Source organism: Aptenodytes patagonicus, chromosome 13, assembly GCF_965638725.1.
Source record: "Aptenodytes patagonicus chromosome 13, bAptPat1.pri.cur, whole genome shotgun sequence".
In the NCBI taxonomy this organism is placed as follows: domain Eukaryota; kingdom Metazoa; phylum Chordata; class Aves; order Sphenisciformes; family Spheniscidae; genus Aptenodytes; species Aptenodytes patagonicus.
In genome coordinates this window covers 83418-109905 of record NC_134961.1, presented here as the reverse complement: position 1 = coordinate 109905, position 26488 = coordinate 83418, and the positions used below count along the sequence as shown (strand labels likewise).

Genomic DNA, 26488 nt, shown 5'->3' with positions numbered 1-26488 from the left:
GGAGCTATTCAGCATCTTGCTTCATCTTTGTGCTTCCATTTCTCTATTGCTAAAGAAAAGATTTTTCTTTTCTTTTGCTTACTTTGTGTCTATTTCCTCTGCATATTTGTGCATGTACTAGATAAGCCAAGTTCCCCACAAGCCATCCAAACCATCACTGCAACTTGCCTGTTTGCTGTGCTTGAATTGGAGATTCGGAAACGCACCTGCTCAATGGCACTTTTTACAAGGGGATCATTAGGACTCACTGAAGGATGCACAACGAACTCTACCTGTTCAGAGCACCAGAAAACAAACAAAAGGTATTTATGGAGATATTGGCTCTTAATCAGCTGCATAAATTATCAGAGATTAACAGTTAATTAGCAGTAGCCACAATGGATGAATCCTATGAAGGTTTAATAATTCACAGCATATGAACGCTTTTGGATCAAAACTCCCTTGCTAGTTTGTATTAAGCAAGAGGCCAGACCGTATGGTCTCCGTACCAATAAACAGTTAATGTCATTTCTACAAACCTCAGTTTTTTGGGTTTCAAAATCTGAAATATTTGGGGAACAAACACTTCAACTTGCAAATATTAGGCTGAAAGGGAGAAGTGAAAAGCCATACCTCATAAGACCAAACTAATACATATTGTTGCTGGAAGTACACACACAATTCAGATTAGTAAGATTTCATATGTGCTCTACAGTAATTGTGCAGCAGGTAATTTTCAACAGATTCTCTCCCTGCTTACGAACAATTCACACTAGAGTTCCAACGACAAGTCTCAGCTTTACAACTACAGACATTTTACTTCCATAAACCTCAATAACAGTGGATTTTTCTTTTTAAACAAATAGATCATGTTCTATAAATTTCAACTCAGAAGCTAACTTAGGATTTCTCATATACTCTTGGCTTTCAAAAGGGGATTAAATAGAATTGTGTGCAGGGAGAGAAGCATGAATTGCATAACTGGTAAGCAGCAGAACCTCTCAGAAGGGAGATTCAGAGACTTTGATCTCTGGACCAATTGCTTGGTCTCACAATTATCTGCAGCACAGTAACTGAAAGCACTAATCTGGTTTTCACAGCAGCTTAGTTTGGGACATGTAGCTTCTGGGCAGCTCGACTGTGGGTTCCACTACAAAAAGTAAAGTCATCCATATATTTCAGTAAAAAGGCCCAAAACATTTTGACAAATCAGAAGGTTGTGAGAAAAGCTTTTTCTGCTGCCAGGGTTTGTGCAGTCACCTTTTTACTAATGCCATCCTGAATGACTGTAGTACGATAGAGTCTGAGGAGTCCTTCTCGCGCAAGCTTCTGTACCAGTCGTACGATAGACTTTTTGCAGCATTTAGTGGAGACACCTTCTTGCTTCTCTTGATCCATGACCATTTTCTGAAGCCTAAAAGATCCAAAAATACCTTGCATTTTAAGCCCAGCAATGCTCCAAACTGGCTAAGCAGTTTGTTAGAGGATGCGGAGTGAATGGATATTTCCCTACTTCTAGCAATTACTGCTCACTTTTCCCTTTTGCTGTAGATAACTGGTAACTTAGCTTTAAATTTCAGCTTTATTTTCTTTGTAATCAAGCTTATCCTTTTTACGTGAGGACTGCTGTTCTGATAACAGCAAATTCTCAATGCCAGATTTCTCTGTGTATGGCTATAGTGCAATTATGAATCCAGCCTCCCTAAGGTCAGGAAAGCCTACAGCTTTTTTAAGTGGAGATTAAACATACACAGTTTATATTTCCACTTGTGAGCTCAGTTCAGCTTGGGGCAGAAAGAGTTTATTTAATGGCGTCCAGAGCTGAGAAACTACACATGCATTCACAATATAGATACACATATCCCATCACTCGAAGCCAGCTCACTTCTTCCCTTGTAGCAGTCTGCAGGAGCGCACTCACACCCTACTCTCCTAATGCCCATTTTCATGCATTTTTTCCACAAATGCCCCAGGCCCTATTTCCAACTCTTTCAATCCTGGAGAAGGACTGACTCTTTCACTCTGAAAGAGATATGGAAGGATATTAGGGGAATGAGGCAATAAGTGAACGCACACGTGGACTTCAACTTTTTCAAAAGAATACCACATCCTGGTGACTAACGTAATTGGAGTGACAACACCAGCAAATTTCCTTGGCAGAGATCGGGGAGGGGCAGAACTTTTACCGGTGCTGGGGGAACCTGTAAGCTACTGAAGGGGACAGCTGAGACTTGAAATATCTCCTGAGCCTGCACTTGGATGTGACTAGACCAATCAGTGATGAAGCTGGTGCCAGAAGACAGGGCTCTAGTTTCACAACACTCTGCAATTGAACTAGGTGACAGAAGGTTTCAAAATTCTCAAACCAGAGGAGAATAAGGCCATGATTTCTTACTAAATTCCTATATCAAGCAGCCCTGTGTGTATTAACATGCCAGAATCTTATGTGCTAACACAGAAGATGGATGGTGCAATCATGTTTGCCACAACAGAGCCTTGCTAGTTTGGAAGCCGGGACTCCAAGACAGCACCAGAATTTCCATTTCTCTATGAAGGTGAATCTGAAAAGGCTGAAAGACATTATAACATTCAGGGAAGTATCTTTAGTACAGACAAGGCAAGTCATGAGATGACATAAAACCATCCCACAAAGTTGCAAAAAAAAGTAAACTTTCAGGAGCCCACTAGAATCCTAGCGACCAATGATGACTGACGAAGATAAGAGTCTCTATAATGAATGAGAGAATAACACAGGAACTATTTTTGAAACCATACAGAAATAAAACTTATGCAGATGAAAGAATCGTCAAGCAGGGAAGTGCTATATCTTACTGGCACGCTGTGAAAGGAAGAAAAAAAAGTTCTCTGATCTCTATTTATGGGACATATACCATATAAAAATTCACTTGTATAATTATCTGTACAGAACTATTATTGCTTCCAAACAGCTGATTAATTTTTAAGATCCAATATAACTGCAACCCCTCCCTGTTCCATGTGCCAACATTACAGCATATAGTGCCATCGGGAACAAGAAAAGCCACCAATGGAATAAGCACACAGCGTTGCTAAAGCAGTGCTTATGCTACCAAAATGCATCAGGCCCCCAAGTACGCTGTTTTCAGACAGACTCACGTGAACAAGCTTTCAATTAGCCGGAGGTTTCGAACAGCTTCCACAATGAGATTTCGGCGCTTCAGCAGCCTGTATGTTTCGTGAGATCTCTCCACTGCTGTAGCTTTCGAACGCTTTTCCTTCTTTTGGCCACAAGTCTTCTAGTGCACAGTATGGACAAAGTAAAAATTTTACACGAACTATTCAATGTCTTCAGCCTAACGCTGGTTCCTCAGACAGTAGCAGCTGAGGAATTCAGAGTTTTGATGTATTTATTTGTAACAAACTAGTCAGATGGGGATTATCTTTTATATCCTCTTCACAGGCAGGGAACCAAGGCAGAAACTAAGATTTCCATGCAGTTAGATGCAGAGGTTTATGCACTTTCTCTGCCCATCCCACATTCTGAGCCATTTGGACTTGAGAGTTTTGGCCTAGAAAGCTGGTAACTGCCTTAACATCATGCTGAGTCCAAGCCAACATATCCTGTCTCTCAGAAAGGCTTCTTGTCCCAGGCTCAGTCCTGCAGCAGTGAGGCTACACAACTTTCATATCAAAACTCATTTGTTCCTCCTGGTTTAGAGCAGACAGACCAGATGATATGCAGCACTTGTGTGCACAGACAGACATTAAGTGATGACACGCATTAAGTCAACACAGGGAATTTGGACAGCACCAGGGAACTAATCCAGAACTGCGTTTTGGACATCTACCTTCCTATCTCCTGGAATAATTTTCACTTATAATTACAATGCAGCCAAAATATGAATGTACTTTGAAATTAAATTTAAAAAAACAAAATAATCCCATAAATGAATACAAAAACTATAGCTTGAAGTCTTGCTGTAAAAGTACATAACTTAGCTCAGACAGCCGTACCAACAAGAAAATATTAAGACATGTGATCTTACCTTAGGGTCTTCAAGTCTGACCTCCTCAACCACAGCCACATCCCCGTCTTCATCAGTGGAGTGAGCACAGGTGGAAAGACTGGACTCCTGCTTTAGAGTTTCCAAAGCAGAACTCTCCCCTGAAACGTTGTCTGGGAGCTCTTCGGGCTCTTCAAGAATTTGAGGGGAAGGCAGCTTCTTCCCCTGAGACTTCACAGCTGTTGGCTTTGAGCCTGGTTTAAGAGCAAAGAGCCTTGTAATTGTTCTGCTCTCACAGTTTCCTGTAAATGTTCAGCTTCTCTCTCCATAAAATGCCTTCCCCCCATCCACCCAGGTAACTGTACTTAAAAGCATTCTGCTACATTTTTCACATATTCTTCTACCCTGCTGGAAGCAGTGGTTTGATCATGAATGACTGCATTCAGCCTCCAAAAGTAAAGTTTAAACAAAAGTGAACTCCCTGTCATCAAATAATTCTCTCCATGCAGAAGCCATTTCATAGGCAGACTTAGAAGACCATGATGGGCCAGATTAGCTTAACCAGAAACTGCTGTCTGAAGAAAGGAGAGTTTCTGTCACAAAGATTCTCAAGTCCTGCCAGAAACCTGACTTTTCTGACTCAAAGCAGAACAAGAATTTAGCATTTCTCCAAAGATAATCTACATTAAGAAATGGTGACCTGTTCTCCTCTCTCCCCTTGGAGTTTATCAGAGAGGTTGTAGGAACATTCAAATAGTTAAAATAAATAAAAAAATAAACCACCATATCCTCTTTAAAATATGTCCCCAAAAGGCTGGTAGCTTTCACATTAAGATGTTCCAAATAACTAAAGAAAAAGATGAAGCAATTAGCTTCAGGAGACACGACATTTTTGTTACAATATGCTTAGGTGAGTAAGGCTGTGGGTCAAGTCATCCCAACCCTATTGCTGCTGGAAGGCAGTTAGTTACCATCTTATCTGGTCTCAGACGAGAAGTCAGTATTACTCTATTTAAACATCCCACTTGAAGGTTTGCATCAGTACATGAACAAATACATTTTGCACAGACTCTAAGGCTCACTACCAGACATTTCCAACTGAAAAAACCACTGCTAAAAGGGGAAGAATTTTTATATGTTACAATTAAAAAAAAAAAGCATTAACTGACTGGTCTGTCAGCTCCAGTGCTATTTCCCACACCTAAGATGACATTTACATATCCAATGGAATGAAATGATGTGTTTTAATGAGAGGCACAGCCCGCCTTTTTCCTTAGTGAGGAAGAAATAAAATATTTCAAGAAATACAAAGTGTGTTCAAATCCCTTCTGAAGCCTTCAAAGACTTTAAAAGCTAAAGCTCTACCAAGATGGTACTCTCCAACGGGCACAGCCTGAGCCGTAAGATATTTTGAAAAACAGAGTCCATGACAGATACCTTGTCAGTTCATCACAGAACATCCAAGGCAGATATAAAATTTACCCAAAGATGCTGTTTCTCTCAGCAGCTTAAGCCAACCTGACTGCTAGCCACCACGGTCTCCCCACCATGCTAATTTTTAGCCACACAGTCCTGCCTCCTTTCTTGCAACAGTTTGGGAATTTGTCTGACCCTCTGCAGAATCATTTCAGCTCTTCAAGCCACCAGAAAAATAACTGAATATCCAAGGAGCAAGGTGTGTGAGCCCATTTCATTTGCATGGGGAAAAGGGGAGAAATGACATAGGGGTAAGGAGAAGCAGGCTTTCCCAGTGATTGGTGATAGTCAGAAACATTCTTTGGTGCACACAAACACCAGAGTGCACTTCAGCCCCAAGAATCTCCAGAGATTACCGCACCTACGGTATTCCAAAACATAACACTTTTGATGGAAAGAGAACATCAAAAGAGCATAGAATAATCAAAGAAGTGTAAAAATAGATATATGATCAAAAACTTTAATGGAAGCTAATAGCATATGATTTTTTTCTTTAATAAAAGGATCTGTAAGAAAAATGCCAGGTTCTTTCCAAATTTCAGAATCATGATCTACCTTTAGCTGGTGTTGACTGCTGGGTATCATCTTGGAAACTTAATTTCAACAGAGAACCAGAGTTGGCCTTCTGACCTTTTCCTCTCTTCTTCCCATCTTTCCCTTCTTCTTCATTGTCAGACTCTGAAACCAAAGTATCATCATCTCCAGGAGACACATCTTCCACAGGTGGAGAATCTTCTGGCACTAGAGCCAAAGTAACTGTAGCTAACTGCTCGCTCCTAGCCTTCTCTCTCTCAAACTGGCGGTTTAAATCACTCTCCTCTGCAAAAATGTATGAAATATACTTTGTTGTCCTTTGACGACCTTCATCCTCCATAAAACCCTAAGGAAACAGTTGGAATGTTATTTTAGCACCTTACTTCTCCATTCTTGCAGTCTGTTCTCCAGCATCAACAGTGAACTGTCCTCCCCTCACATCAAAAGGTATCATGTTGTTATCCTTTTTTTTCTAAACAACAACAATGTTGATTAACCTTAACATATAGAAATCAAAAGAAATACCATGCTTGAAAAATAAATCAATCTGCATTACCTGCATACTAGAATGAAACGCCTACAGTATGTGGGATGTAGAAAAGTCTAAGGAAGAACAAACTATAAGTATTCAGACTGGAAAGAATTTTTTCAAGAAAAATAACTGCAATGTAGAAGTTACCAGAGTGAATCAGACTTAAATGGAACTGCTGATGCCCTGTCTACTACAAAAGGTGCTTTCAAGTATCTAGAAACTCAAACACTTAGCCTATCAATAAGGGAAGATTTCATCTTCACAGTTGACTTAGGAAAAAGTATGTTTAGGTATTCCAATCATTTATATAGTTAGTTTGTTTTTAATTCTACAGAACTTTTTACCAAATGACAAGATCTTAGTAAAAAAATTCTCTGTTGAGGGAAGATGGCAATTATCCTGCCTTTGTGGAAAGGGGCAGGTGGGTGCATGCGAGAAGTGACAGCTGAATTTGTTCAGCTTGTTGAAATGAAAAAAAATATTGAAATATCTGGAAATAAGGAGTTTAATCACCATAACCTCTACAAAAGTAACTGTTATTTTGCAGAATTTACTGGTATTTTCAAAAGTAGATTGATGATTTTAAACGTACAGAGGGTCTCTGACAAGATCCTTCAGTAGAGGATCTTGCAAAATAGAAGTTGTCTTACAGTAAAAAAATTAAGCAAAGAGGCTATTTTGAGTTGAGAGACATTTACACTCATCTCCATGAAGTACCAGCCCCCAGGTCACCTGGGTTACCACTGATTACAGTGAATGACTTTGGTAAGTGGTGGAGGCCAGGCGAAGCAGGGTTGAGGCTCGTTTCTCTGCCCCGTCTCTTTTTGGAGGGCAGACCTGCTTCATGGTGAGGGGAACAGTGTTTCTCCTGAATGCTGTGAAGCGGTGTCCGGCAGAATCCCACCCGCTGCTGTGAATCACCAGAACGTGCACTCAATACAGACAGTAAATATAGGGCCACGTGCATTTTTCCCCACGATCTTTATTACTTAAGCACCCAATCACAAACCAATGTAAAATACTTGTACATCTGATCCAGCAAACCATTAAGTGTCAAGGCAGCTAACCAGGAAACAATAAAGAAAAGAGATGCTAGAAGAGCAGATATGTTACTTTCCAACAACTAGGCCTAGTCCTCAGATTACAAATTTTAATACTTTTTGCACACTTCTCTTATATACCTATTCCTCAACTGAAGTCATACTCTTTTCAATCTTACCAGGACTCTTTTACTGTCAGTTCTCAAATCCCTGCCATTTCTATTGTCTGAGGTTAACAATGTTATAATATATTACCACAGTAACCACAACTGTATCTCCAGTTTGAATAAGTATCTAAATTATTTTATTTTAACCTTACCTTGACAACTTTGTACCTCTCCAGAAGACGACAGAGCATCCTTGCTTCTAGCTTCCCCACATTCATAGCCAAGCGAATTTCTGCCTGAGAAATACCTTTGGTTCCCCTACTTTCAACTGTTCAGAAATGAAAACCAGAAAATATCTCAGGGAAGTAATCTCACTGAATTATATATACATACATTTGTATATACACTCATATTTGCTCTGAACAACTGTATGTGCCAGAATATAAAATTTAACATTCACCACTAACAACTGAAGACGTTTTCACAGACATACCCAACATACAGTCAAGTCCTGTCATAAACCACAATTTTCCGCGAAGCAGTGCCCCAGCAGAATGGGGTTCGAAGGTCATAGCTTCAGGTTAAAAGCAGGGGCGAATTTTTTCCCCTCCGAGAGCTTTCTGCAGTCAGATATTAATTTCTCCATTATGAAAGGAAAAGAGGTAGAAGAAGAAGGAACACCGTTTTCTTCATCACCTTTTCTCATCCCACCACAACGTCCCGTTTCTACCATTCTGTCTTATTTTGGTGGTATCGAATAGTTGATAAACTTCCAGGGACAGGGTAACAGGTGGCAGCACCTATAGCTCCAGTCTAATCTGAACATAAAGCTCATCTTTTCCATGAAAAATTAACACTTCCCGATACATAAAAAGCAATCGGAACTTAAAAAACCCCACCACAACATATACCTTTCTTTTATACATACAAGGAGTAAGAAGGCAATGGGAAAAATCTTTAACATGTCTTATTACATCACCTACTTAGCTCATAAGCCTGGGTGAGCATATCCCTTTCACAAACAATATCCACGGGCTGAACAGCTTTTGTGATGATCTCTTCTTCATCATCATCATGATAATCTTCCATTTTCTTCCGAAATTCCTTTAGTAATTTAAGGCAACGGACCATGACATCAGTCCCTGTGAACATGAATGTTAGCAACAACTCTTAACAAAATGCAGGGCGCGTGCGCATGTTTAAACCATTTTATTTCTTTCAGCAGCATAAAGTAGTAGTAGCGCAATGGGGAGCAAACGACCAAAGACAACTGCTTATTTCTAGGAAAGGTTTGCAACAGCTTTCCCCTATATACGAGTCTGCCAAAGTACTGCCTAGCTGAATTTGAGATGCTCCCAGCCTTCATGTCTGTGTCCACATTAGGACTGCCCATTACAGCGATTTGTGAGTGGAGCGGAAAACACTGCAATAACAGGAGAAATTTCAATAGCACAAATAAATCAATGAAAGGAGTAAGTGCTGATCCACAGTACTACATATTCAGAACACATATCTGACTGTGAGATCGCTCACTGGGTATAAACCCCCTCCTTTCTTTCTACGGACTCAAAGCATTTTTTACTTTCTATAAATGCAAATCACATAATCAAAGAGAACCGTGTATTTGAAGATACAATAAGCTGCCTGGTCGCAAAACTATTCCTTAAAATAGGATTGCCTTTCCTCAGCAAGTGATCAAAGTGGATACCAGTTGATGGGCCCTATCAGGTGCTGCTGCCAGTTTCCAGTATTTAAAAATCCCAGGACCTAAAAGAACTGTCAGTTTATCATATGTCCTAGCACCTCCTTCTGTATTTGTACGCGTGCATGTTGGAGGAAGCATACACCAAGCAACTAGCATCCTGAAGAAAAGGATCAAATAGAAGAGTCCTACCCCATCCAGTAAGCTCTTACAGCATAACTAAAATGTAGTTATGTTGCACAGTTCCAACATCACTATGAGAAGAGGTTCTTCTCAGCCTTTGTCTGCCGATTCCACAACACATGCTATCAGTTATATTATGGAAGCTCTATGTGCAACCACATACGAGCAGCCAAGCTTCCAGATTTCTTGTCCAAAGTCCTAACCTACTCTCTGTACCTAGGAACGGCTAGGTTTGTTAACATGTATGGTGTACTATAATTATATGCAACGAAAAAGGAGACACAAAGTCCAAGGTGGTTATATACAAGGACAGAACACACTGCTGCCCACCAGCCACAAGAATCTCCTACGTGATTCAATTCCACATCTTAACATGCTACTGTGCGCTGGCTGTGCTGTAGTAGCTCTCCACTTACTTTACCCTTCTGGGATCTCACAGAAGAGCGGGGACAGATGACTTCAGGAGAGCTGTAGCGATCCTGCTCCCTGACATAAGGATGACCAATTATCATCAGTGTCATTCAGCTCCTGCTGAACAATTTAAAAGACCAGTGGCAAGCTGGAACTAGGTTGCTGTACATTCCCAGCTTATAAAGTTGCAGTGATTCAGCAGCTACTGCAGAAGTAGCCAATTCATCCTGCAGCAGTGCGTAGGAACATCTACAGCCACCTCTACTCCTCTGGTACAGCCCTGCTGTGAAAAATGCCACGTGAAACCTTCAGCTGAAATCATTAAGGTTTCAGTTCATGAATTTTATCTTATGTATATATATGAGCAGTTACTGAAGCCTAGCTGACATGAAGTTAATCCACAGTAACTTAATCATGTGACTGAGCTCCAGGCCAGATGATTCCGTTATTTTGTCTGAATCCTTTCCCTGCCAGTATCCTAAGATACTGCTTAGGATAGTAATTAAGTGCTTACATTTTGGTAGGGCTGCAGGCACTGTTATCACATCCTCTGTATTTCTACAGCCCAGTAATTTTCACTTGAAGCAGTGTTTGGAAAAAAAAAAAAAAACCAACCCAACAAACAAAACCAAAACCCAACCAATTCTTTTTACTGTGGCTCCTGCTGCCCAGTAATGTGCTTCCCACAGCAGATGCTCTGCCTTCATCCTCAGTGTGTCACACATATTTCTATCTGCTTTCCTGTATAACTCCAGAGATTAAACTATCTTGATCTCCAATGAAAATCAGCCATTATTAATTCATCCTAGTTTAATACCTAGTGTTTTTGAAGGCTTTTATGTAGATTTTCAGCTTTTACGTCTGTAAGATGGAATTATCATTCAGGTGAAAGATTCATCAGGTGGCATTTTTCATGACAAACTTAAGTAGTAGATGCAGCTGCCATTGTGCCAATCTGTGACAAAACATGAAACATCTGCTGCCTTGTGGATTGCCACCAAGTTTATAAATGGACTTGTATTTTCTTGTCTAAGTAAATACTTTAATTGGAAGTTAGATGTTTTTACTACTGATTATCTCTAATTAACTCTTATTAACTCTACCTTTCAGGAATACTATCTAGTCTTTTGGGTTTCATTTGCAAATGTCTTCAGCTCATTAGAACATCTCTGAAACTTAATTCAGTGTGAGGAAGTATAAACAAATATATCCTGGTGCAATACTACTCAAAGACAGCGTAAGAGAATCTAGGTTTTTGTCAATGACAATGCTAAACAGTGTGACTAAAGGTATCGCTGTCATACAAGCCACCGTACATTGAGACACTTGCTCAAACCAGAAACACATTAACTATGTACAATACATATTTTGTAAGAGTTTGATGATAATTTTTCCCATATATTTTATTGTATACTGATCCATTCTGGAATATTTTTGAGGATCTCCATTGCCTTCTTGAAACTCTGAACTTAAATGAATTCTCCTGATAAACTCATCTGATATTCTTATGGGAAGGAGGTGGACCTGTGTATTTCATTACAAATGAACTCATTCAATCACTCCCTTATTTATTCAGTACAACATGGGAGATTTCTCTCTGAACCGTGCTAGATGCCGTACCTACTTTCGGCCACTGCTTGTCTTTGTTCATAACACAATTTCCCGACAGAGAGATTTCCTTCCCCCAGACTTAAAAAGATTTGAAGGAATTTGTTGTCTTATCAAGAGCCTTAATCCAACTTCATCTAACTGGCATCCACTTTTGTCTTCTTGAAGTTGTCACATTTTTATTGGCTCTTTCACTTCTTCCTTTACGATCACTCCTATTCACAAAGACTATATAATTTGCAATGTTTAGTTTATATTAGATTCCCCCCCCGCCCCCCAAACAGTTCACTACATCTCTGAAAAACACACTGTTCATCTTTTAGAACTATTTTCTTTTTAACCCTGGCAAATCTGCTTCTTAGGATTTTCTGTGATTAAAGGCTTGGTTTAGATTTACTTAAGCAATTGCATTAATTCCATTGGTGATACTATCCTTCCTCATACTTTCTATTATTACTTCTTGTAGTTTTTTTCCCCCACACAAGTTTTATCTGCATCTTTTTCTGAGAGCAGCTGCTTTCTTTTGTTCCCTTTCTTCATGCAGTTCTGTTGTTCTTTGTCTTTCCACTACGTATTTGGAAGTTACGAGCAGTTCTTGCAAACCTATTAACTTGGAATTCAAAGGTGGTTATGCATTAAATTATCCCTCAGTAGACTATGGCTTTTTTCAATAGTAGTTGTCGGCTATCTTGCTTACTTAAAGAATTCCACGGTAGGGCTGTAGAAGCTTACTTTCAAAATTTGGTATGAAACTTTCCAGAGAAACTTTGCATTCTGATGACATTCAGCAAAAGTCATAATTTCAGCAAAAGCCATAACTAAGATAGTCTGTTTCTTTAGCTTCTTATTTCCTAATGGTCTTTGTTTTATATAACTTTTTATGTATTTTTTTCAAGTTTATTGACTTGTCATTCAACTTCAACCTGAAAGGTGAGCAGACTGCTCTTTGTCCCTACTCTCTGTATTGGCTTGAACAGTCTTGCTAGGAGTCACAATCCACTGAAACAGAATACATTGATATACAACAAACTCGCCTGCATCCATTTCTTAAAGACCTGGAACAAATGCTTAATTCAAGTGGGCTGCAGTGTTCTAGCTTTAACAACACACTTCTCCACATAATCGCTTAGACAGATTTTCACTTACGCGTCTTTTAATTTAAGATTTGAAGCTTATAGATAGAATGGCGTCAATGTAATTACATAAAAAGAAAGCATAAATATGGTTCTAGTTACCTTTCTTTGTCTTGTAGGGTCCTCCGTTGGGGTGTATATCTTGTAATGGGACAGATATTACCTTGGCTAGGCCAGCATTCATCATATATTGATAGAGACGTTTGAAAGTTCTCTCACAAAGACCCTAATGCAAAGAGAAATGGCAAAAGTCATTGCAGCCCAAAAGTCTCACCTCTAGGTGGTCAGCATCAAAGACATTCTCACTGCCTGTTCTTAAAACACAGTATTTTGGAGTAGGATATCAAAGAAGGATCTTAAAAGCCTGCTGGTGCAGACACCAGGGAGAGTGTGAGATGCTTCTGGATTGTGTTCTATCCCTCCAACTCTGCCGTCCAAATAAGCAGCAGCAACCAGCAGCAGCATTGTGCAAGTAAGAACTGCATGATGATATCCATTAACAAAACTTTTCTGAAACTGTGGATCGAATAAAACTCCCTCCTTATCACAAACAGCAGCAGTAACTTGATCTAGTAGGTTAAGATCCTTCTTTTGACACCCTACCCCAAAATCTTGTGCAACTTTAAAACAGAGGCAGTATGAATGACTACCTTTGATACTAATCATCTAGATTCTATGTGTGAGTGAGAATTTGAAAGAGTAATGAATCTCACCAATTCTTCCCTCAAGTTTCCTAATGTTTCCATCTGGTTTGAACGAGCACTTAGCATACTTGAGAGCTTCTCCATCAGAATATCATATTTGCTCCTCCTAACCAAGAAAAGAAAATTACTTTACACGTAAGCATGCATATAACTTTGTAAACATGAGTTGTACCTTTACAAAATGTCAGTCACTAGAGAAAGTATGCTGAAGTGTTCTCAGATTGTTTTAGGAATTATAATTTTCTTTTCCTTCTGTAAATAGTGACAAATTCTCTCACGTGCTAAGAAGAGGCCCTGACTGAGGGAACAGTGACTAAGCTCAGGCTGTTACTTCATTGGCAATCCACAGAAGCACAAATTCTAATCATAAACAAGATAGGAAAACAAACAAACAAACAAAAATCTATTAGAAACGTGTTTGAAGTGAGAACACTCAAAATCAACAGAATGACTAGTGCTACAATAAGAAGAGTTAGGCTTATGTAGGCAGGTGACAGGCACTAGAATACCCTATTGTTTACAGCTCCAAGACAAGTAAGCTTTAACTGTCCAGCATCTGGAAGAGGAATTAATAAAGAAATCGAGAAGGGTCAATTCCAGGAAACTTCAATGGTTCTGTGACAACAGAGCAAACTTTCATCATAGTAAAAGGTCACAGTCTACCCAGGAGATCTTTAAAAGATCCGAGTGGCACATACCTGTCGACATGAAAGCGAGTCAGAAGTAGAAGAATTGAGTGTTGCTGTGCTCCACTTGGTAGTCTTATGACATGGGACTGCATTGTTATGAGACCATTTCTGTCCAATACTCTTCGGTGATAATGAATTTTTCCAGCATCCACTCTAAAGAAAAGATGGCAAGATATCTATAGGCATAGGAACTTCTGCAAATAAATTCTAATTATCCAGTATCCCAAAAACACTTTACCTAAATTACCTGTGGTCTTAGCGACACACGTTATGTTAATTTTCAAAGTGACAATCTCAAAATTAGGAAGTGCCAAAATTGAGATAACCTGTGAAATTGATTTTCATAGTTAATCCAACTAACCAGAGAGAAATACCTCTGATTTAACCTACAGTCTCTACGCACAATCACAGTGTTATGACATGGTTTGATGAGACAGCTGAACCAATATTGTATCCCATGCTCCTCTTTCTCCATCCTCTCTTTCTAACTCCTGGCTACACCACAATCACTGCCCCCCTTGTAAAAGCTCTGGTATTCATCTCACTCCTCGGTGAGCTGACTCAGGCCACTGAACTGACAGAAAAGTAACCACAAAAGATTTCCCCTTCACCCCCATCATCTTAGTTACCTAAAGAGCTTCCTAAGTGGCAAAAAACAATGCCAGTGTGGTTTGCAATCCACATATGCTTCATCTCCTAAAAGCAGTGAACCCTTAACAGCAATGCTAGTATTCTCCAGCACTGCAATACAAAACCAGAAGTTCCCTAAGAGGCTGCGTAATGCTCCTCCATCAACAAAATACACAGTCTAGTTGGGGAGCTGGTAACGGGCTCCCGTTCAGGTCATATAGAGGAAGATGTCACACAGGGCAAATGCTGGCGACAAAAGGTGGGCATCCAAGAGTCTCTTCAGAACTTGGGCAGGATAAGATGCTTACTCAGCAGTTTAGAAAAGGAAATGAAAATCATTGCTCCATCCCAAATTTGAAGAAAAAGTGATTTAGAGAAAGCAAGAACTTCCACAAATTAGAAACTTGTGTATTGACCCAACAGACAATCTCTGGTTCCATGAGAAAATATCGGGAAGTATCACGATCTCAAGGAAGAGACCAGTACAATTCTAGCAATACAGGCTCCAAGAACCAAGTGCTCCTGGTAGTAGGGATGAGACACTACCAATACAGACATGAGTTTAAATCAGTACACAGGAATCCTTAAGTGGACAGACCTTTGTAAATAACCAGTGGAAACTTATTAACTTTGATTTAATTCATATAGCAAGATATAAACTTACTTGAAAGCCCCACTGTGAAGGTCCCTCTGAAGCTCTCCTTGCCACCTAGCACGACCTAAACGCTCCAATATACAGTAGGAGAAGTCAGGGAGTTTTAAGTCAGGGTCCCCCTCCCAGCCTATTAAAGCTCTGTAACGCTGGTCTTGGGAAGCGACAATGACTAGCTTCTCTCCCCATCTAAGAAACAGAAGGGAAAGTAATAAATTATTATTAGTTCCACATAAAAACAGAGAGATCAATCACTTTCCACCCACAACCACCATTCTTGATATAATCTGCACGAACTGAGTGAGGACTAAACTTTAAAACTTAAGTTAAACATCTTTTAATGTCAGATATAAGGATTTCACTCACTTTTCAACAGCTTCTATGTAAGTATAACAAGGCTGCAAATCCTTCCGCCTTATTTGATCAGTGATATCTACTCTCTCCTTAAAATACTGGCAGGAACCTTGTATGCCATCTTTATTATCTAAAATCATGTGGACAGGATAAATATCATCTGAAGGAAGAGGATCTCTTTTGGTTTCCAGTATTCCTGTCTCAAGGTCTATTTCTTCATATCTGAAATAAAAGCAGAGAGCCAGCATTTAACCAAGCAAGGGGAATTTGGAACTGAAATACAAGATTGTCACAAACAACGCTGATACCTCTCTGAAATATCTTGGAAAAATGAAACCTCAAAACTGGAAAAACACAAAAGGCAGAGTTGCACTCCTCGAGCACAACCAACCCTTGTCAGCATGCAGAGTGTATGAGGCAGGAAGAGGGGAACACGTTACTTGACCTTCAAAAATTCAAGGATATTGAAGCGGTGGGAATAAGAGAAACATGTATAAATACTAGTTTACAGAAAAGGAAAACAACAGGTACATCCACCCTGGTGGACCGGGACATATAAACTCTGCTTGTACCCAAGCGGTACAGTCACTAGAACGGAAATCTAGCCAGGACTCCTGTACAGGTCTCCTAAATAGCAGGCTTCAAAGCCGCCCTCCGCCTCGCCTGCCGTCAACCAGCTACCTGGGCGTTCTTCCAGCAAGACCCGCGTGGCTCCGCGGAACGAGCGGCGGGGGCAGCCGCCGGGGCGGCTGGAGAACCAGGCCCGAGTTATCCCCGGCAGAGGAGCAAGCCCTCCCCGAGCGCCCTGCGGGAGGGGGACGTCCGCCCGGCGGGAAGGCGGCGGCTCGGCGGGGCGCGGAGCGCCGTCCCCGCCGGAGGTGCCCTCACCGGTCGTGCAGGCGGAGCGGCGGGCGCGCCCGCGGCAGCAGGTAGAAGCTAACGTCGGGCTGGGCGCTGAGCGCGGCCCAGAGGAGCTGCTGCGTGGCGGGCTCCAGCGGCAGCGGGAAGGGCGGCGTGCGGGCGCCCAGGCGGTGCCACAGGGCGCCCGGCGTGATGCCGTCTAGCCCCTCCAGGGCCACCTCGTCCAGCAGCGCCCATAGCGCCTCCATCCCCCGCCGCCGCTTCCGGGTATGGGCCCGCGCGCCGGAAGTGAGGTCGCCACCGCGACGGTAGCCAAGGAAACGCACAAACAGGGCAGCGGCGGCGCGGCCTGGCCCGGCCTCTTCTCGCCGCGGTGCCCGCCGAGCTGTTGTGGGGCCTCCGTCCGGCGGGGGCTCGGCCCCCGGGTTTTCTCCTGAGCCCGGTGCCTGCCGGCGCCGCCGAGGCAAAGCGCAGGGGGGTCGGGCCCGAGCCCGAGGCCCCGCTCTGCCGTTCGGGAGAGCTGTCAGTTCAGCCCCGACGCTGCGTTGCCTCGGCGAGGGCGCGAGCAGGGGCAGTGTTTTAGCAGAGATACTCTGCAGTCGGTAAGAGACAAAACCTGGGGTTTCTTTTTTCGCTACAGAACTAAATTAAAAGTTTTGGTGGCAAGTTTAAACTTCTGAGCGTGTAAGAGGGCACCCAACCACAACTTGCAGCAGCAACTCTGGGATACTTGGTGGGAATAGCTGGAAAGGTTCATATTTCCCGAAAGGCAAGCAAGGTAAAAATCTTTAATTAAACACTTTAAATGTATACAGCCTCCGCAGTGAATAACTTTGAGAATTAACTGACCTCATGAGCAGTAGCAATTCGGGAAAATCATCCTACAGTTGGGCTTTGGGCATGGCCCTTTCAGCTTGTGCCCCAGAATTGACTTGCTTCTCAGTTCTTGGATTGTAAACTCAAGGAAGGCATATGCCTTCCATTTTTAGTATTTTTAGGCTCTTCATTAGATTGTGAAGGTTCTGAAAAATAAGTAAAACAAGTAACGTTTCCTCTGTTCTTCAGGAACTTTATTTACTACACTGACAGTCTTACGCTTTGTTGAAGAAGGAACTTTTTTCAGTTTATAGCATTCTTGTCTATTGAGGGTGCAAAGCCAGTAGTGCTCTATAATAAATCATTTCGATACCTCAGTGTGACAATTATATTCTCATTTCAGCTTTATATTAAGGACATGGTGACTGACTTTGATGAAAAACATGATGAATACTTAATATCCCTTCAGCAGAGAAACCGGTAAGATACAGAATTGTTACCAACATTGAGTATGTAATATCCGTTGTGTACTATCTAATATAGTATCTAATATCAGCAGTTGTGAATATTAGTTTAAAAACTTGAGTTTTAAACTTGTGATGCAAAGTCTGACTTGCTGTGTCTTAAAATATTCAGGTGATTCTCTTTTCTTCCCTTTGTTTGCTAGGTACATCAAAGTTCTTATTTCTAGAGGAGATCACACTCTTTCTTCAGCATACTTTAAACTATAGATAAATTTATTAATAAAATAGCTATTGTTTCCATGGCTTACAGGGAAGATTTTTTGTTTAGAGATTCTAGATTCAGAAGTAATTGGCAGCTCACATTGTGTGAGGATGTTGTTATGAGGCAAGGTTTTTATGTTGTCAAATACAGAAAATTGCATGCAAACGTTGCTAAAGTTAAATGTGCAAAGTCAGGTTCTGCTCAGGTGGGAGATAAGGACATCTAGGTTGCTTTTGCAAACTTCAGTATCTTTCAGACAAGTTTAAAACATTTATTTTAATCTTTGTTCATATGAACCTTCCTGTCATTGTACCCTAGACAGATGAATTTCATAGGTTAATTCAGAAGGGTCTACAGAACTTTCTTGCTGGATTCCCTCCTTTACCACAAGCCATAAGATTTTTACTCAAATCCTGTAACAAACTGAATTGTTTGGTGAAAAGACCAAAAAAACCTACAAAAGCCACAGCTGTGTTAGAAGAACAGCCAATTTTTGTGAACGCGGGTTTCTTTCATATATAGTCTCCTAAAGTGGTTTTAGGAAAGGATAAAAACAAATTATTTAATGATTGAAACAACTTGCATCCCTATTACCACACCTCTAATTCCGAATTTTGGTGGAGACAAATGCCACTGGATTATGACACGACAAGCAGGTGGCAACTGTACCTTTCAGAAGAGGCATGCTGGATACATTCACGTGTTGGACATAACTGGCAGTTTTGGATAGCGGGGGCTGCAGAGCAGCCTGTGTGGGAGCAGGTCAGGTACTGCCCCGGGCCAGTCACAGCCAGCTCCTGCTGCATCCAAAACTAACAGAAACAGCCCATCATGTACCAAACCATCAGCCAGTCGGAGCAGCCTGGGTGGATTTGAGAGAGTGCTGGCTGCAGGGAGTGGGGTGCTCCTGCGGAGGCATGCTGCCTAGAGGAGTGCTGGGGACACGGCCGGGGACACGCTCTTGGGAAAAGGTGACGCCCCTGGGGGACTTTGGCCTGTGGATTGACCCACCCTGGAGTCAGAGGGAAACCAGGAAGCACCGTGCAGGGGCAGGCGGAAATTGTCACCCACGTGGCCCCAACCTCCTGGCCTGCATGTCACCTCACCGAAGGAATTAGGATGGACTGAGTATAACTCACAGCGAAAGGAGGGAAGATTAGACTTGGAAGAGGGAGGGTAGGTGTTTCACTGAAATTGAGCCTGGGGAAGGGCGTTTTTTTAATATTATTTTATCCAGACTTTAATTTTCAGGTATCTCTAACTGTGCTATTGACTGGGGGCTTTCCCCCTCAAGTTTCAAAACACAAATAATATTTTTCTTTTTTTTTTTCCTTGGAAAAAAAGCTCAACCATTTTTAAGCTTTTTGAAATTCTAAGTAAAACTCTTTAAAATTCTCAAGAAGAAAGGTTAAATATACTAAATACCAAATGGAAAAAATAACATGAAATGAGAAACAACATGGAAAAAATCTCAGAAGGGAGAGGTTTGGTCAAACTTTATGTCACAGCATGTGGGTACTCATACAAGCATTACAGAACAGGAACAGGTCCCGGAAGCTATATTCTGAAATTGTTATTTGAACTATGAACATATTTTCCAGCTTTGTGACTTCGTGTGTTTTTGTATTTATTGCTAATCTGACCATCTATATATGCACTGCGTAAGGATGAATTATTATCCTTTTTACTTCAGGCTACTGGGACGTTTGAAAAGAAAGGATCCTATACAAATCAAACTGGAGCAGTTAGAACAAGGGTTTTCTCTGTACCTGAATGGAGCTAATTCAGAGCTGAGAAATTACCGCAGAAAAATCAACTCGCATGGCTACCTTAAAAATGAGACAAAGACCACCAGGACAAATGGTGAGTTACATGAGAGTTTTACAGAGATTGCAGTCTAGAACTATTTTAAACATTTACTCATCAGAGCTGTAATTCAGTCAGTGAGGTTACTGGTCAGGCTGTGATAAAGAGACAGCAGCATTTGAGCTTGGTGGAATGAAATTCCATGGGACTCTTTCATCAGAGTACTTCTGCTGGTTGCATGTAAGGAACGGTCTCTGCATCACCCTATCAATTTCTTAGTTGATCCCTAACTAATTCCAAAGTTTAATTTCCTCGCCTCTCCAGTTGTTAAACAGTTATAACTAAAACTAAAAGATTATAAATGTATATAAATTGCCAGTGTAAAATAGTTGTATGCCTTTGTCCGATACATAACACCGTTCATAGACTTTAAGATCTGATGGACTGATGGACTTTCAGATCTGGTCTGGTTATCTAAGTCTGGTGTCCTGTAGACAAATGACATTTGATGACATGGACTATAATCAAATTATATCCAGTAATAGCTGCATTAAGCTCATAAATTATGTTTAAGCTATAATAGTTGTCTTAAAAGGACAGCTAATCTTTATTTAAATATTTGAAGTGATGAAAATCTACCATTTTCTGCCAATGATTAGTTGGCTTTATTTAAAAATGTGTATTTTATTTCTAATTTAAGTCTGTCATAGAGAGCAATGTAGTGACAAGAATAATTTTGCATGTGTGAAGGTATAAAGTGTGAGCTTACTGGCCTTCTAATCTATTTAACATCATGAAAATAAAGTTGATTTCACTAAATCCCCGTGTAAAGCAGTTTACCAACCTTAGTCTGTTATTCTCACGCTTGCTACAACCTGTCTATCTTAGAATGTATTCCTTTAATCTGTTGCTGTGTAGATCGTGTCTGCTTAAGCTTTACTTTCACTTAAAAATGAAGACAAAGAGTTTAAAAAGTTACTTAATATGATAATTTAGTATGACTGAAAGTTTATTAATCTCAACAATACCAGAAAGTAACTTTTCTTTCAGTAACTGTTCTAACCATGACTCTAAGCTCAATCTGTTTTTTTCTTTGTTTTCCTGCTACACTGGGTGCATACTATTTGTTTTCAAGTTGAAGTGTGTTCAGGCTTATAATTTCTTGCAGGTTATACGGGATGGTGATAGGGAATCAGCTAGTCACCTGGTTTCACTGTTCTGTATGAAAGTAAAAACTTGTGTGTAATGATGCAAAAAAGTTCATGTTCTGGAAATTGGAAAAAGAAGGAAATGGTGTGCTCTGTCACACTGGGATGATGGGATGATGTCACACTGGGTAGCTAAAGAGGGTGTAAAACAACATCTTTGACTTTTCGGTCCAAAAATTGTGCAGGGATATTGTGGCAGCAGCTGTAATAGAACTCTGTCAAGAGAAATTTCCTCTTCAAGTTCTGCTGTGCAGCTGTTATCTCGAAGCTTAACCAAACTTGTTTATTTTTATGGTCGCTTAATGCCATTTGATTCAGTTAAGGTAGAATATTTAAGCTTGTCTTAGGGACCTTTAAAGACTTCAGTGGCAGTCTCTGTTCCTTTCCTCAACTCCATCAACTTAGAGACAGTAGCATTATCTCTGCAGAAGAGAACTCAGTGTTTTGCTGTTTCTTAGCTATCCAACGTTGTTATTTTAAACACGTGTAGCTGCAGTGAAAGATATAAACTAAATTATCATCCTGTCATTTTTCTTCTTCCATTTGATTTTACCACTAGAGTCCAGAGTGGGAGTCATTGGTGATCTGTCTAAACTTCTTGCTTGGGGGTAGTACCTTAGCAATTTTGTGGTCTGTTTAATTTCTAGGCATTTCTTCTCAATTATTGAACATGATTTTACTTACAGAAATGATTTCTAGCTGAGATACAGCACTGAATTTTCTTCCCTATCCATCTCCCATGAGAGTTATTGCATCATTTATTACTTCTAAAGCATCCATCTATAGGATTAGTCTTCACTGAAAAATTAGGAATGTGTGATACTTAATAATACAGAATGGGCACAAATCTGTCTTTGTGGTTCCTAAAAGTGTCATCACAAATCTATTTGTCTGGACTATTTTCTTTGTCTGTGTTCCCTAGGAGTAATTCATGATAACAATGATTGATAAACTTTTTACGCTTAGGCTTGGTAAATGAATTAAAGTAAATGATGGGCTTGTAAAGTAGTGAAGCAGGTCTCTAGGTATACTGTCATTTCTTTGGGTGTATAACCCAGACATAGTTTCACAACCATGTATGTACTTCCAGTGAATGTCCGTGTGGTCACAAAGACATGGCTTAAGAGTAGCATGGGGTCTCCTTTGATTATGACTAATATTTTGATGATGTACTACTCAGTCCTTGGCTCCTAGACTGGGCCCTGCCAGCTCAAGTCTCCAAGGGAATGACACCAGTGGACCTATTTTGTGTGTCAAAACAGGTAGTCGTTGGTATTCACATCCCATCCATCCCATGAGAAGGATGTTTTTGTTCTAAAGTAATGTTTATAGCACAGATGAGTAGCTCAGCTGCATCAACTTCTGCCTGGGATTTGAACTACTGTTTTTCCTGGTTTAGAGAGACATGGTCACGTGAATCCATCACAAAATACTCAACTCTGAGAACCAAATACTCAGCAGTGGTAGCATGAGTCCTACCCTGTCCCCTTTTCCTACGTACATTTATAGCCTATGTGAGTGGCCTTCTGGGCAGTTGCTTAGAAGAGATGAATTGCTTAGGAAGTGAAAGATGCTTCCAATTCTGTCCCAAAGCAGTGACTGAATCAGACCATGCTTCTGGCATTGTAATCTCAGGACAGTTCACCCTCAGTGCCAGAAGAGCCCCACAGTAGTCAGTCAGCAGCAATGCTAATGACAGCAAAGTATTTCTGGAGTTACTTAGGAATAGCCTAATGGAGTAGCAGGAGCTCTAGTTGGAAAGGCTATTTTGCCAAACAAGATGTTATATATCTTGTTTCTTCCTTGGAGCAGTCCATTCCTTTTCCCCTCTGTTCTTAGTCCTGTTTCAGGCCTAGGAGACAGATACTTTGTGCTGAAGCAATAGAACAACATCTTGTTCTTGTTCTGTAATTTTATGATCACTCTAAATTGACATAAGCATACACTGTTCCCCCAAGAACAGTCCTACCCTGTGCCTGTTCTCTCCTACCTGCTTGTACCAGCATTTGTGCAATCTCATGGTGAACCAGACTGCACAAGTGACTACAGTTAAAAGTAATCTTTCTTTTAAGTTTTTCCTCAGTTAAAACTTGCCCATATCAATTCTCTGAACAGTTCACTGCACAGGTGCATGTAGCATTGTCCAACCCAAAAAAGAAAATGTGGTATTGAGAGTTGTAATGAGCAACCTGATCTAACTTTGAAGTAAGCCCTGCTTTGAATGGAAAGTTGGACTAGGTGACCTCCAGAGGTTCCTTCCAAACTAAATCTTTCTGTGATTCTATGACCTTTGTAGGACGACTGCTTCTTTTATTGGTAGTGCCAGTTTCTGCTGGCTTAGGGTGACCATTAAATTATGGCTTAAAGAAAAAAGGTTTTGCGTCAGCTATTTTTCTCCACTGAGAAGAAATGGAAGCTGTAAATCTGTCTTGGACATAGGAAATGAGAAGCCTTTATTTAGAATGCTGTTGAGAGTGTTGGTGATGTCCTTGCTTCATTGAGGATGCTCATGTGACCTGCAAGACGTTTGTCTCTTTGTCTCAATCAAAGCATCTTCTCAAAAATCTGTTGTTCCACTGTAAGTTGAGACCATTTCCAGCACAGGAACCCTTAGTTCTGCTTGACCATACACAGAATTTTTGCAGAAGTTCTGGAACAACTCTTCCTTGCCTTAGAAATGAAGGAAAGTGATTGTTTGTCCTTCATTTATGACTTGCACATGAAGAATCCTTCTCTGCACAGTATGTTAAATTCCTAATACATTCTGTTTAATCTGCCAATACTGTATGTTTCCTTAGTTTGAGAGTAAATACACACAATTCCTTTGTAAACCCAGCATTTCACCTGTTGTTCACGGGAACCCTGTCTATCAGAGTCTGCCTTCAGTAGTATGGGTTCTGGGCTCAGTTGGCTTCCTAAGACAGCTTACTGTCTACTCAGCTAGGAGTTAGAATGATGTGCACCCCTATTCTAGAACATATTTCTATACTTTCATATCAATGAATGTGGGGCTTCACTTGCTGTTAAGCTAATGTATTTGTAAACAATTTATTCTCTTGAATACACATGATGATGACTGTCCCCGGAGAGGTTCAAAACTCCTGCTACTAATGCACAACTATCCAGTATCTGAAAACAACCTTTTCAGTTGTTGATACCATTCACATGTCAAAGATTTACTCTTCTGTCCTCATCTGGGAAAAAAAAAAAACCAAACGCAAACTAAGGTGTGTATTGTCAAATACCGTATTTCTATTTTCTGTCTTCTAATTCTTGTCTCTACATTCTGAAAAAGCAGCCCAGCTAGAAGAGAGTGAGTTGCGAGAACGCAGCACACACACTGCACCAAGCAAAATACAACGCAGAAGTTGGCTTCAGGTAAGAAACAGTTTGAAAGAATGCATATTTAAACTAATTCTTAGATTGTAAATAATTTTAGGGGAAATTGGTTGCAACTAGTAGATAGTGGGCAGTTGGGACTCTTGTAGAATCTGAGTCTTGGTTTGGTCTGGATACTGAGTGACAATGTGAAATGATACCCTGACCAGTTTTGTCTCTACTTTGAATCCTGAAGAGGCGAATCTCATTGAAAGGTTCTGGTTTCAGTGACATCCACCACAGAAGCTTTTGTAGCCTTGACATGATTGGCTCAATCTGTCCTCCAGCAGAAGAGCTGTTGCTTGACATCTCTGATGGCAAGCCTAGAGAGCTTATCTAGTGCCAAGGGTGGAGAACCTCATTTTGGAGATAAGTCGTGGTTTAACCTCAGTTGGCAACTGAGCACCACACAGCCGCTCGCTCACTCCCCTCCCCCCCGGTGGGATGGGGGAGAGAATTGGAAGAGCACAAGTAAGAAAAACTCGTGGGTTAAGATAAAAACAGTTTAATAATTGAAATAAAATAATAATAATAATAATATAATAATAATAATAATAATACACAAAGCAAGTGATGCACAGTACAATTGTTCACCGCCCGCTGACCGATGCCCAGCCAGTCCCCGAGCAGCGGCCCCCCCGGCCAGCTTTCCCCAGTTTATGTACTGAGCATGACGTCCCATGGTGTGGAAAGTCCCTTTGGCCAGTTTGGCTGTGCCCCCTCCCAGCTTCTTGTGCACCTCCAGCCTTCTCAGTCGGTAGAGCATGGGAAACTAAAAAGTCCTTGGTTAGTGTAAGCATTACCTAGCAACAACTAAAACATCGGTGCATTATCAACTTTGTTCTCATCCTAAATCCAAAACACAGCATTGTACCAGCTACTAGGAAGGAAATTAACTCTATCCCTGCCGAAACCAGGACACCCTGCCTGTCACTGCTGTTCTCCACCCTGCAATAGTATCAAGGGACAGAGAGGTGCAATTTGCATAGCTTGAGTTGTAATTTGTGACAGATTCTTGTAGATCAGAAGAGAGGAAAATGCATATAGATAACAAAAATACCCTGCCTATAAGAAATTTGAAGCCAAAAGCTACATAGTTGTTGGTTCACTGGAGAAACCTCAATGGTCTTTTTTTCTTTTGGCTTAAAGAAGGATCTGACTTAACCTGTCAAGGAGTATGACTTAATTAACAGAACAAATGTGAATTCTGAGCAACTGAGACATGTCACCCAAATAATTACCCTACTTGATTAGCAATTGCCCTGGCTGGATGTCCAGTCTGTGCTTGAGTGACTGGGGATCAGGGGTCTGTGTCACTGCGGATCAAGTGATCGTGTCATGCACGTTTTCTTTTCTTTCAGCAAATATTGCACATTCAAGTTTTAAGGCTGCATTACTTTATTTATCACCCTTACTACTTAGTTGAATTCATTTTCTCAGCTGCTATTTCTCTCAGTAGATCACTGCTTACATACTGGCCTGTAAGAACTTGTTTGCTAAATTTGCCAAATGCTTGGCTAGTCAGAACCTACGTCATTCTAATCACAAGAGCCAAATGAAGAAGGATGTATCTCCTCTGACTGGATTGGAAAGTTAGCCAAATGTAGATAGCTGTACTAAAAACTAGCTACTACTTGAGACTAGCTTAGAATGATACCTTAAGTCTTTTATCCAATTGGATGGGAAGATAGCATGGTTATAGTATCTTAATGAACAACTGGAATTATTTAGCTAAGGAAATGTGCAACCACTGAGTAAGATGCAGGTTGTGCCAGACAGCAGTTTACTTTCCCAGTAATTTTCCCTGTGGGTTTTTTGGATAGCTAGAGGACCTAGCAATTCATGTTCAAAACTCTCAAACTTAGGTTGTGCAAAGGTATGCTATGAGGCAGGAAGATAGACTTATTGAAAGAACACATTCTATCAAAAGCCAGGTTGCCTTAGGATCCTCTCTCTGGGACATCTCTGCTCCTGGC

The 26488-nt window shown here is 40.8% G+C and overlaps 2 protein-coding genes across 4 annotated transcripts in view; one reads left to right on the top strand and one right to left on the bottom strand.

Moving 5' to 3' along the window:
* GTF3C1 (general transcription factor IIIC subunit 1) overlaps nt 1-16826 on the bottom strand; it is a 43271-nt gene extending 26445 nt beyond the window's left edge. Inside the window, exons 1-13 of one of the 2 annotated variants that reach the window (XM_076350626.1) lie at nt 16606-16826; nt 15730-15939; nt 15376-15552; nt 14091-14234; nt 13402-13498; nt 12791-12914; nt 8635-8793; nt 7864-7979; nt 5994-6318; nt 4005-4216; nt 3115-3254; nt 1240-1393; nt 169-272 (exon numbers count right to left, since the gene is read on the bottom strand). In XM_076350626.1, the coding sequence (XP_076206741.1) occupies nt 169-272; nt 1240-1393; nt 3115-3254; nt 4005-4216; nt 5994-6318; nt 7864-7979; nt 8635-8793; nt 12791-12914; nt 13402-13498; nt 14091-14234; nt 15376-15552; nt 15730-15939; nt 16606-16826 (2183 nt within the window). The remainder of the gene's footprint in view (nt 1-168; nt 273-1239; nt 1394-3114; nt 3255-4004; nt 4217-5993; nt 6319-7863; nt 7980-8634; nt 8794-12790; nt 12915-13401; nt 13499-14090; nt 14235-15375; nt 15553-15729; nt 15940-16605) is intronic. The other variant, XM_076350627.1, reaches the window with a different exon arrangement.
* Nucleotides 16827-17111: 285 nt separating this feature from the next.
* KATNIP (katanin interacting protein) overlaps nt 17112-26488 on the top strand; it is a 67732-nt gene continuing 58355 nt past the window's right edge. The window contains exons 1-4 of one of the 2 annotated variants that reach the window (XM_076350955.1): nt 17112-17180; nt 17798-17874; nt 19814-19983; nt 24430-24512. In XM_076350955.1, coding sequence (XP_076207070.1) covers nt 17813-17874; nt 19814-19983; nt 24430-24512 — 315 coding nt within the window. In that variant the 5' untranslated portion in view covers nt 17112-17180; nt 17798-17812. The remainder of the gene's footprint in view (nt 17181-17797; nt 17875-19813; nt 19984-24429; nt 24513-26488) is intronic. The other variant, XM_076350954.1, reaches the window with a different exon arrangement.